The sequence below is a fragment of the Vigna radiata genome, unplaced genomic scaffold (assembly GCF_000741045.1).
Source record: "Vigna radiata var. radiata cultivar VC1973A unplaced genomic scaffold, Vradiata_ver6 scaffold_43, whole genome shotgun sequence".
NCBI classification, from domain to species: domain Eukaryota; kingdom Viridiplantae; phylum Streptophyta; class Magnoliopsida; order Fabales; family Fabaceae; genus Vigna; species Vigna radiata.
The window spans coordinates 851,754-863,903 of NW_014542924.1; the positions used below are offsets into that span (position 1 = coordinate 851,754).

A 12,150-nucleotide genomic window follows, 5' to 3' on the forward strand; every position below is an offset into this window, starting at 1 on the left:
AAACCCCAAAATCAAGTCATGAACGTCCCCATTACATGCAAGCTTTAAGATCGGAAACAAGAATACTAGCAATTGATAGAAAAGGCATATATATATTCAAATCATTCAACAAATACATAAGAGTTCATAGGCTTCATCTAACCCTAACAAGATGGATCGGTTCTCCACTTCCATGGAGAACCCTAAAGCTTACAAACATGGTGGATGGAAGAAGAAGGAGACCCAAAGGAAGAGGAGGAGATGTTCCCACAAGCTCCTCACGCGCTCCATGAGCTCCAACCGTGAAATCGCGCCTCTAAAGAACCAAAAGACCCTTTTCCCTTCGCATTTCAGGTCTAAATAGATTAGATCTGCCACATCAGCGTCGTCACCGCTCAAGCGGTAGCCCAGCGACAGCCCAACGGTAGCCTTCCCGAGAGTAGAGCGCTCAGCTGCCGCTCAAGCGGCAGCCTAGTGCCAGAAATTCCAATGACAGAGAGCCAAATGGTGGCCCAGCGATACCCTAGCGACAACATTCCAAAGACATGGCGCTCAAGCGGTAGCCCAGCGGCAGCATTCCAAAACTCTCCTTTATTGTTGTTTTGCTTGCTTTTGTGGCTGTTTAATCTCTTTAAATTGATGGAAATTCTTCCATGCACAGTTCTAGCTACAAAATAATGGGATTAATGATGAAGTTACATCAATGTAGCCTAAAACACACTTATTAAGAAAACAAGACAAAAGAAGAGGATTAAGCAAGTTACAAGCTAGAAAGAAGTTGATTTTGCTACTAAAATTATGCTTAGATAATGGTAAGAATTAGCATTATCAGGAACACCCCACCACTATCTCGCCATCACCATTGTTGTTGCGGGTCGCTATCGCTGATGCAGGCTGCCGCTGCCACTGTTGTGCGAACGACCTGTGCACTACCATGAAACCCCACTAGGTCGCGCCTTTTTGCCATCCAACGTCGTGCCATCGCGAGTAGGAGAAAAACGTGAAACCGAAAAGAAAAGAACGAGACCTGATGCGTGAAGAAGAGTTGCGCCACTTCTGCGCATTCAAAAACTCCATCGAAGCAGTTCCTCCATGGCAGCGTCGATTAGAATCGAGAGGAAGAAGAAGACGACACCAGAGAATAAAGAAGGCAAGCCAAAAAAGGAAAGGCAATTCTTTCCTTAGGGTTTCAAATTGGGAATTTTCCCAATTTTAAATTTAGGGTTAGAAAAACCATATCAGTAAATAATTATGATTCTTAATATGTTAATTAATACTGATTGATTTGATTTTTAGGAAGAACATCAATTAGAAAATTCTATTATCATAATCCAAAAAATTCAAATATAGCATTCATTAATAATTTAATGCATCTTATAAACTCTTAAATGAAAAACTCCCAAAACTTATAACCGTAATATCTCATCAAATTGTAAAAACTGAATTAAAATTCCTGTCAATTAATTACTAACATGCTCTGATATCAATTGTTAGAATTTATGATTGACAGATACTAATGAATGAGCAATGATCTTTCGTCTATAGAGCACCTTTAGTTCCTTCTAGATTTCCTCTTTTGATGGGGATAAAGAGAAAGAAACAGAAATGAATCGTTATGCTCACAGGGACCAAGACCCTTTAAATAACCTCTGACGGTTAATATTCTTTAGTTTCAATAATTATAATTTGACCCCTTCAACAAATTATAATTATTGTTGGTCTCTACACAATACCTTTTCATGACAAATATGCAATTAGTCATATTTATCTTAATTAGATCACTTTATAATGTTGACTAATAAAATATAATGACCTTAACACATTTAATATTTACTTTTATATATATTAACAATGATAAATTCACATTAGTGAATACACAATAAATGGAATCTTAATAACGAGACCTAAAAAAATGTAAAATATGAAAGAAAAGAATTTATGGCTGACAAAAGTTATACGAAAAAAATAAATGAAATATAAAATAGGATAATCAATATCTTGCTAAAACATAAACTATAAGATTGGATGTGATCATTGAATTTCTTAAGACACTGTCTTGGAATGCTTCGTGATAGAATGACAAGTGAAGTGAAGTGAAGGAAACATCTGTAATTCTACGTGAACATTTTTTTTTTTTGTATTTTCAATACTTTTCAACTTACATAGTACTATATATTACATTAAAAAAGTTATTATATTTATACTTGAGTATAACATTTTCTTAATTTTAAATAATGTTATAAAAGTATAATAATCTTTTTACAGATTATCTTCATTTGTTATTTTTTTAGAAAATAATATTTATGAAATGTTAATAAATTATATTACGTGTACGTTGATGAAATTATGTCGTCGTACATGAACAAATTTGATAGATTTACATATAAAAATATTATATTTCATTTCACAGTCTTAAATCTGATTTGATCAAATTATGTTCATATTTAGATGTAAATAAATTTGGATAGACATTTTTATCCTTGAATTCTTGATTAAATTTTATTTTCCCAAAAGAGAAAATTAGGTCCTATTCTTAAACACGTTCAACTATCAACCTATGGAATAAGTTTTGGTTCTTTAATTATTTGTGTGTACATTTCATTTTATTTTATTTTACCGTAAATTGGGTCAAAAAGAAATCCAGGCCCAAATAGTTTACAAGATAGTGATTTTGGGCTTACCCAAGTATGAAAAATGATCATGTTAGTTGTTTTCAATTTAGGATTCGAGAATGAAATACTCTACCCTAGGTCCCACTGTAAGCATCTCCGCATAATTGTTCTAGCACCTTCTGCCCCGTTCATCTCTTTTCCGTCGCAACACTACGCTACGCAGCAGCAATTTACCACTGCTGAGTTGTCCAAGTCCGATAGCATTTCACTTCTCGCCACGTAAATTTGAATCGCTTTTGTGTTGCCTCTAAAGTTCTTATCTTTCTTCCAAAATGGCGACGGTGATGCAGAAAATCAAAGATATCGAAGATGAGGTACTTTTTCGAAGTGTAATAAGGGGAATGATTGCGGACATGCGATTTATTCAAACGGAACATTAATAATTCATGTACTGCTGATTTAGCACTCTATTAATTTCGAATAAAAAAAGAGATTAATGTTACTGTGCCGCACCAGGGTTTTCCTTTTCGTTTTTTTTTTCTTACATTGCTTTTTTCTATTTTTCTATATTTGATTAATGATTATGAGTTTTTCTGCCATATAACTGTTTTAGTTGCATAGTTGCTACGAACTCCATTCTGTTTTCTTTGTTTTTATTTCCGATATGATTGATGAATTCTACTTTGCTATTTGCAGATGGCAAGGACCCAAAAAAACAAGGCAACTGCTCATCATTTGGGCTTGCTCAAGGTGAGCACCTAAGTGGGTTTGGTATTAAATAGTATTTTGAAAAAGAAAAAAGAGATTAAGTATGTTCATTGTCTGTGTTCTGTCTGAATTTTTTTGGTGGTTGATTATTTGTATTTTGGCTGTAGTTGTGGTTGATTATTGAAGACAACGTAATACCTTAGTTCTTTTTATTTCAAACTTAGAGAAAAAAATGCCCTTTCAAGTACTGAAATATTCGCTTGATCTTGTTTGACTTGGTTGTAAGCATTGGGAAATGTAGCTTGTTCACGATTATTGTGCTCTACATATATTAGACGTCGTGCCACATTCTACTAATGCAATTGACTGAGTTTTTCTCCGTATGTAGTAAGGATTCTAGTTTAAATTTCATATTACTCATTTCTATCCCCGGTTCTATATTCATAGTGGAAGTGGTATTTTTTAATCATGGTACTTTCTGCCGGTGTGATCTGCCCACATAGTCTTCACTCCTTTCATTATAGTAATTCCCACTGCTTTGTTTAGCGATATCTTCATAATTTGGGTGCATGCTGCTTGTATACTTATAACCCTTTGGGTAAACATATGTTTATATGTAACATAAGTGCATACAACTCTGAATGTATGGAATCTTATCCTGCTTGTCTTTATTTTCCTGTTTCTACGCAAATGGATCTTTCATATAAACGTCTTCTGATGTGAATTGAACGCAAGATGAGTGGTTTCTGTATTCTGCTTATATTTATAATTCATTCCTGATTGTTCCGTTCTTTGACCTTTTCAAGTTTTTCTTTCCTGTATCCTGTTGTTTTTGTTGAGGATTTGGTTCACTACTATTTGTTGCCAGGCTAAACTTGCAAAGCTGCGGAGGGAGCTTCTCACCCCTTCATCAAAAGGAGGTGGCGGTGCTGGTGAAGGTTTTGATGTCACTAAAAGTGGGGATTCAAGAGTTGGTCTCGTGGGCTTCCCTTCAGTTGGAAAATCTACTTTACTTAATAAGTTGACTGGGACATTTTCTGAGGTATGGATGTATTTTAAGTGTTATAAATTTTCTTCTTTAATGCGAGGTATATTGGGTGGTGGTGGTGGGATGCATAAGGGTTTTCCGAATTATATAAAGTTTAGGTTGTGTTAACCATTAAGGATTTTTCTGATGATTTTATTTGTTTTGTTTATAGGTTGCTTCCTATGAGTTTACTACCTTAACTTGCATCCCTGGAGTGATAACTTATCGAGGAGCTAAAATCCAGGTATCGTATGTTGATAAAATCGGGACCTTACTATGCACAAGGTGCCTGTTTGAATGAGCTTCTCCGTGGGGACATTAGGAATGAAGATATTTCTCTCTCTTAGAAGTTTTCCAGGAGAAACTTGTCCATACAACCTCATGGTATTCTGTTTGAGTTGAAAAACTAGGGATGCTTAAAGCTAAATTTAGTTATACCTGTTCTTGTATTAGTTGGGGTAAAATTAAGGGGATATGTGAATGCTGCTCGTTTATATTCGTAGTTTCTGACTATAACCTGCATTCGTGCTCAGCTTTTTAAAGAACACCTGAGTACAGGTTTTGGTTAATTTATTTCTCCATCCTATCATGTTCATTTTTCCATATTAGTAAATTGTGTTGGTTGTTTGGACCAGCTATCCCTAGAATACTTAAAGAAATAAACGCCTAAAAGTGATGAAAGTTTGATCTTCTGTTATTGGACTGTTTCTGTTGATATTTTTATTCATATTACCAATGGATATAATTTTGGAATTTTATTTTGATTCGGCTGTAGATTTTTTAAAATTACAATTTTAAGAATATCTCTTTAGATTCCTTATACTTGTACAATTCAGTCCTGTCTGTTTCTATTGTTAAATAAGGCATGAAATTTTTTTAAGATTTTCTATTACTAAGCAGAGGTTTTTTTTATCCGCTGTTTCTTTATATAACTAATTTAGGCATTAAAGTGTTATGTGAGAACTCTTGTCCTCTGAATATTTTTTGTTTTCTTCAACATAAAATTTTCAACCCTTAAAGTATAGCCTCAATTAATTTGAACTTGGGTGCTTTCGCATGATAATCATTTGTACAACTTTTAATATGATTGTGATGTAGTTGTTCAATTTTTAAGTAGTAATTGTTCAATTTTGTGTGGCAGTTGTTGGATCTCCCTGGAATTATTGAGGGTGCTAAGGATGGAAAGGGTAGAGGAAGGCAGGTAAGAAAAAACAGTTTGTTTTGATAATGCTTAAACTACGTTTGCTATCATTTGTAACAATGCTATTAGATAGTTTCAATTAACCTAGCCAAAGCATTTTATGTAAGTAAAGTTTGGGGTGTAGTCAAAGTTCGGTCAAAATATCATTTACATTTTTCTTTTCAGAGTGGGAAGTTCCTCATATATTTTTTTAAAAAAATGTTTCTCTTGTCTTTTGTTCAATGTGTATAATTGGGGCGAGATTTGTATCATATTTAGACACATGAAGGTTTATGTTCTGTCTTAACCGGTCTTTTTGTTTGTGCTAAGAGTAGTGATTGCTAAAAGCAATTTGTTTTAAAGTGATTCTCATATAAGTAGAAATTGATGTGTTTGTTTACAGTTAAAAAATGTGTTTTTAGGTTTCTCTTCTACTGCAGTTGCTTGTTGTGATAAGGAACTCCGAGTTGCACTAGAAAAAGCAGAAAATTTCTTTTTTATGCTTCTGCTTTGTTTAAATAACACTGCCCAAACAGGTTAAAAATCATAACAAGTGACTATTTCATTAAAAAAACACTTTATTTCTGAAAGACTTTAAACAAACAGACCTAATATGAAATGGGTGGGGGATTCGTGGAAGCTGTTTTGGTAAGACACTGGTACACTCGTTGTTTCATGCTATCAAGTTCGTTAGCATAAAATATTTTATATCACTTGTATAATGAATTTTACAGGTATATGATATAGCTCTCAGGTTCTGCCTACAAAATATTTCATATGCAGCAACTATGGACTATATTCCCAATGAACCTCTCATTTTCCACCCTCATTCACACATGCACCAACAAACACTCATATTTTCTATTAATACTGTTTGCAAATGCAGGTTATTAGTACTGCAAGGACATGCAATTGCATTTTGATCGTCCTAGATGCAATAAAGCCAATAACTCATAAGCGTCTTATAGAAAAAGAGCTGGAGGGATTTGGTATAAGGTAACATATGTTGATTATTTAGTATGTTTTATGTTATGTCACCAATATTCTGGACAAGCTGGGGTCTGCGTTCAGCAGCCTATACTTGAATGAGTACTTAACTTTTTCTGTACTATTTTTAAAATATATTTCTCAATGTAGCATGATATGGTGATGAATGAAGATTTTAGTGGTTAGGATGACGGGCAGTTGGACCTATGGGGTCAAAATAAGTACTGTGATTTGATGTTTTGATGTTTTGATGATCATGTGGTGAATTATGATTTTGAAGATAATATTTGAATCTTGTTGAGGCTTGATTCTTATGGGGTCTTGATGGAGGCAGCCACTTATGAATTGGCTCTAGTATTTCAAATTTCAACAGCGTTGTCTGTTTTGTTAAGATATTAACCAACAATGTACTGTTGTACTGGTTGTACTGTTAGTAGTCTCAGATTCTATTTGACATCCTACTTGTACTTTGCTCCAAAAAAGGAGGGATATAAGTGTTGCAGGGGGTCATACCTCTGAATAATCAACAAGGGAAGTGTTACTGCTGCGTGTAACCAACTGTGCACCTGGCAGGCAGGGGTAGGATCAGTCTGGAGAGGAATTCAGTTTAAGTAGATAATATTTTTCGATTTTTCTTTTATGGACTCTATGCATGTATTTCAATTAAGTATTTAAGATTTTCTGGATTTCTATTTTCATCCTCATCACAATTTGTTCCTCCTTTATTACTGTAGGTTGAACAAAGAGCCACCAAATCTGACTTTTAGGAAGAAAGATAAAGGTGGAATCAATCTCACCTCAACTGCCACCACAACACATCTGGATCTTGAAACCGTGAAGGCTATATGTAGTGAGTACAGAATTCACAATGCTGATATTACTCTTCGGTATGATGCCACTGCTGATGACCTTATAGATGTCATTGAGGGTAGTAGAGTATATATCCCTTGTATCTATGTTGTGAACAAGATTGATCAGATCACACTTGAGGAACTGGAGATCTTGGATAAGCTACCTCATTACTGCCCAATCAGGTAATTCTTCAAATCATTGGTCATGTTGTTACCTCAATCCGTTTTCCCTTGAGAAAAAGAAAATTAAAATATTTTTGTACATCCTTATGTGAAAGCGCTTAAGTTATTATTTCTTGTTTTTCAGTTTTTTAGGATTTTATTTTGGAGCATTCTCGTGGTATTTGCACACAACAGAAAATGCTGGGGATTTTGTTCTACTGTTGTTTTATTTTTGTTAGGATCTCTTTTATTTTGTTCTGCTATAGTTACTTTACCTGTTCAATCTTCTTCACACGTTCTAACAAACTCCTTAGATTGGGTTAAGTAGTAGTTTCATCTTTGTGGCTTTAATTGATGTTAGGTGGTCTCCCTTTTGTATTGCATCTATAATATTTTAGGCTAAAATTGTTACCCGGATTATTGTGTGAAGTATCTTTGTTTGAGACGAAATTTTTTAGGACTATTCAGAAGAGAAAGGAAAGCGTAGAGAGAGCACTGGGACTAGCAACTGCCATGTTTCCCCATTTCTGTTGTGATTTTTTGTATAATTGATGAGGAAATGGTTTTCTTAATAAAAGTATGTGCAATTTTCTATCTATCCTTCAGTGCCCACCTGGAGTGGAACCTGGATGGTCTTCTGGACAAAATCTGGGAATATCTCAGCTTAACCCGTATCTATACTAAACCTAAAGGGATGAATCCGGACTATGAAGACCCTGTAATATTATCCTCAAAGAAGAGGACAGTTGAGGACTTCTGCAATCGTATTCACAAGGACATGCTTAAACAATTTAAGTAGTGAGTACCTTCTCTTCTCCCAAAACATAATATCTTTAGCTTTGTTCGTTCATAATCTTGAGGGATTTTTCCATTTATGTTGAAGAGGAGCAAATGCATATGAAGATTAAATTGGCTTGTCAACTTTAAGTCCTGAATTATAGTTGTTTTATAGCATTTTTTTCAATAATACGTGTGTGTCTGTCTGAAGCACGCGTTTATAAACTTATAATCGTTTTAATGGCATTTGTTAATGGGAAGAAAAAGTTGATTCAGTAAATCCACCTTGCCTGGGGCCCTCCAAAATTTATGTTTATCCTTACATTTATTAAATGCTTTACTAAATGATGCAGTGCCTTGGTCTGGGGTTCAAGTGCGAAACACAAGCCTCAAAGAGTTGGCAAGGTTGATACTCGATTTACTATATTTTTTTTCTTTATTCTCTTTGAACCTTTCTATGTTTCTTCTACTTTCATTCTTCTATTGTTTAAGATGGTCACCTACTAAGGGGAATATGTTGCTGCGTCACAGGAGCATGAACTCGAAGATGAAGATGTGGTTCAAATTATCAAGAAAGTTTAATTTGTTATAATCTGAAGGAAACCAAGATGAAATTTTGTGAAAGTCGATTAGTATGCATGCACGCACTCTCTTAAAATTATTAAAGGATGTTCTGAACAGAATCAAACACCCCTTTGAGACACTTTCTCCAGGATCGTTAGATTACACTCCGATTACTTGTCTTTTTTAAGTTGTGGGGTGAGGTAGAGTACATTAAAGTGTAATGCGTTGTTAAATCATTAGCTTTTAGGGGACGCCATTTGCGTTAAGTTATGGAATGATGTATCTTGTGGGCATATACGTGTCAAAAATAATAGGTAGAATAGTCTGGTCTGTACGTGTAAACATTGATAGAGTTTTGCTGGATGGATATTGTTGAGATTAAAACAGGAAAATATTTCTAAAGGACTTGAAAGACCCTTCTCATGTTCTGATATTTATATTGATAAAGAAATGATATAATAAGGAGATGAAAGGTCAAGAAACAGTTTTAGACTGCTCGATACAATGATTATGTATAATTCAACACCCTATTCTCTACTTTAGTCCTACTAACATAGTAGACTTAATTATTTTACCATTAAGTTTATACACAGTTTACACAACTCACACTCACTAACCAATAATTCTAACATTATACCATTTAGATGGACATCACCTTCTCCATGCATGAACACAATGATAGCATCAGTATAATGCGGTATTTACGTAATTTACGTAATTTTGATGTTTCATGTATTTTTGTATTTTTAATATATATAGAAGATAATGGGAGGGATCTAGCAAAAGTCCTCAAGAATATATTTTATTAGTTTTAATCTCAAGTCGGTATCAGAGCAGGTTCATCTACCTGCTCTAGTTTTTGTCTTGGTTTGTCTACGAGCATTGTCATTGTTGTTCCCATCTATCATGTGTCCTTTGTCGTTGTCTGCAGTTGTCTTGTCACACTATCTGCAGTTGTCAACTGCAGTTTGAAGTTCTTCAACTTGGTTCTCTGCCATCTTGTATCTGTCCGTCGTTTGTCACCATCTGCTACCTTTTGCCGTTGTCCGTCGTCATTGTTCCGTCCGACGATCATTGGATTTGGTTTGTCTCTTCACGTGACGACCACCCCCACCGCAGCTTCTTTGTGCGTTGCGAATAGGCGCGTACTGTTCACGTGTTGTCCTCTGTCTGTCGGAAAGTCACTATGACACCTCCATAGTTGTCGCTTGAGCCTCCTATTCTGACCCTCAAAACCTTACTTTAGTGAAGTCCATAAGCTCCCCTTGAAGAAAACCCTAAGAAAGAGGGTTTTCTGGTTCCTCACTCTCGCGCTTTTCCTTCTTCTTTTTTTTAATCAAGAATGGCGTCTAAAAGTGTTCTTTGTTTCTCTAGAAGTCCCTCAATTACTTCCGAAAAGCTAAACAGAAAGAATCATCTATCTTGGTCTGCTACTATGGAAATGTGGTTTCTTGGTCAAGGACATTATGACCACCTTGAGCAGGATGGAGCCGAGTACCTTCTGAAAAAGCTGAACAACGTACACAAGCAGATTTCCAATTGTGTGCCTTATTGTGGCAATTTGTGGAACCCCGACTTTTGATATCTCTTAGAGCCTTCAAGACATGTCACTCTTTTTGGAAGAAAGCTCCAAGAATTTATGTTAATGATATTCAACGTCTCTATGATACAACAAACAAGCTTGCATGTCTCAAAATGACAGACCATGATATAGTCTCCTTCATGACTGAAGCCCAAGCAACTGTGGAAGAGTTGAGAATGTTCTTGGAAGTGGAATCTTCGGAAGACATCAAGAAGAAGCTTGACAAGTATTATATGGTGATGACCATCCGTGCTTTACATCCATATTTGAATCATATCAGAGATTAACTTCTGACAAGTCATAAGGTCCCTTGGAAGCTTGACCACACGTCTTCTTCGTGTTCCAGTGCCTCAATCTCAGGAAGCTAATGAAACAATAGAACAATCTGTCACGGTTGCCACACGAGGAAAAGGAGGACGTGGCACTAAAGGAGGAAGACTTGGAGGTCGAGGACGTCTACAGTTCACTTACTATAAGAGGGTGGGTCACACCCAAGAAAACTGCTACTCCTTGCATGGTTTTCCTTCAAAAACAACCAATATCTCTAAGGCTGAAACTCCCACTTCCAACTCTAAGTTCACTAAGGAAGAGTATCAAGAGTATTTGCAATTAAAGTCTAATAGTTTGGCGCAATCATCTGAATCCCCAAGTACATCCACAACTTGTATTTCTCAATCCATGGAAGGTCAAAATTCATGGGTAATTGACTTGGGTGCTTCTGATCACATATCTGGTAATACCTCATTGTTCTCAACCCTTTCCCTCCAAGAAAAACCCCATTTCATTACCCTTGCAAATGGTTCTAAAACTTGTTCAAATGGATTCGGTCAAGTTTCCTTGTCTCCCTCTCTAACTCTAAATCTGTTCTTTTTGTCCCTAACTATTCATTCAATTTAATTTCTTTAAGTCAGTTAACCAAAATGTTACATTGTTCAATAACTTTTGATTCAAAATCTTTTGTTATACAGGAGCGTGGCTCGGGGAGACAGATTGGAGAAGGATATGTTGGAGGTATACCATTTTGGATCTCGTCCACGGGTATCCTGTGTTGAAGTTCTTCCCCCTAAAGTGTTACATGACCGATTTGGCCATCCTCACTTATCAAAGTTAAAAAAGATGTATCCTGAACTTAGTGGTCTTCAGACTTTAGAATGTGAGTCTTGTCAACTAGGAAAACATGTTAGATTTGTCTTTCCTAAAAGGTCTCACTCAATGTGTAATTTTAGTTTTTCTATTATTCATTATGATGTCTAGGGACCTAGTCGCGTCTCTTCTTTCGATTTTAGGTATTTTGTCACATTTATTGATGAGTATTCTAGATGTACTTGAGTTTATCTAATGAAAGATTGCTCTGAATTGTTACCCATCTTCACATCCTTTTTGAATGAAATCAAGAACCAATTTGGTCAAGTAATTAAAATCTTAAGAAGTGATAATGCTAAAAAGTATTTCTCATCCACTTTTTCTGCATTCCTTAGCTCCCATGGTATTTTGCATCAGTCCACTTGTCCTTATACACCCCAACAAAATGGTATAGCCGAAAGAAAAAATAGACACTTGGTTGAAACTGCTCGTACTCTTTTGCTTAGTGCCCATATTCCTGTTCATCACTGGGGGATGTCATCTTAACTGCATGTTTTCTTATTAATAGGATGCCCTCCTCCTCTCTCAATAATAAAGTCTCTTTCTCCATTCTCTTTCCCAATGATCCTCTCTTTCAC

At 35.5% G+C, this 12,150-nt stretch overlaps 1 protein-coding gene across 1 annotated transcript; it reads left to right on the plus strand.

Annotated features, from left to right (window-relative positions):
• Positions 1-2,694: 2,694 nt before the first annotated feature.
• On the plus strand, positions 2,695-9,270 carry LOC106752770 (developmentally-regulated G-protein 3). Its single transcript, XM_014634530.2, has 10 exons — positions 2,695-2,965; positions 3,288-3,341; positions 4,168-4,341; positions 4,499-4,570; positions 5,468-5,527; positions 6,393-6,502; positions 7,228-7,527; positions 8,113-8,304; positions 8,637-8,688; positions 8,815-9,270. The coding sequence occupies exons 1-10, from the start codon at positions 2,924-2,926 to the stop codon at positions 8,863-8,865; spliced, it is 1,107 nt and encodes a 368-aa protein (XP_014490016.1). The 5' UTR covers positions 2,695-2,923; the 3' UTR covers positions 8,866-9,270.
• Positions 9,271-12,150: the final 2,880 nt, after the last annotated feature.

Excerpts from the sequence above, each read along its gene's own strand:
- LOC106752770 (XM_014634530.2), top strand. The coding sequence starts at position 2,924 with ATGGCGACGGTGATGCAGAAAATCAAAGATATCGAAGATGAG. Across the intron at positions 3,342-4,167 it reads ATCATTTGGGCTTGCTCAAG|GCTAAACTTGCAAAGCTGCG; the intron begins GTGAGCACCTAA and ends ATTTGTTGCCAG. Across the intron at positions 6,503-7,227 it reads CTGGAGGGATTTGGTATAAG|GTTGAACAAAGAGCCACCAA; the intron begins GTAACATATGTT and ends TTATTACTGTAG.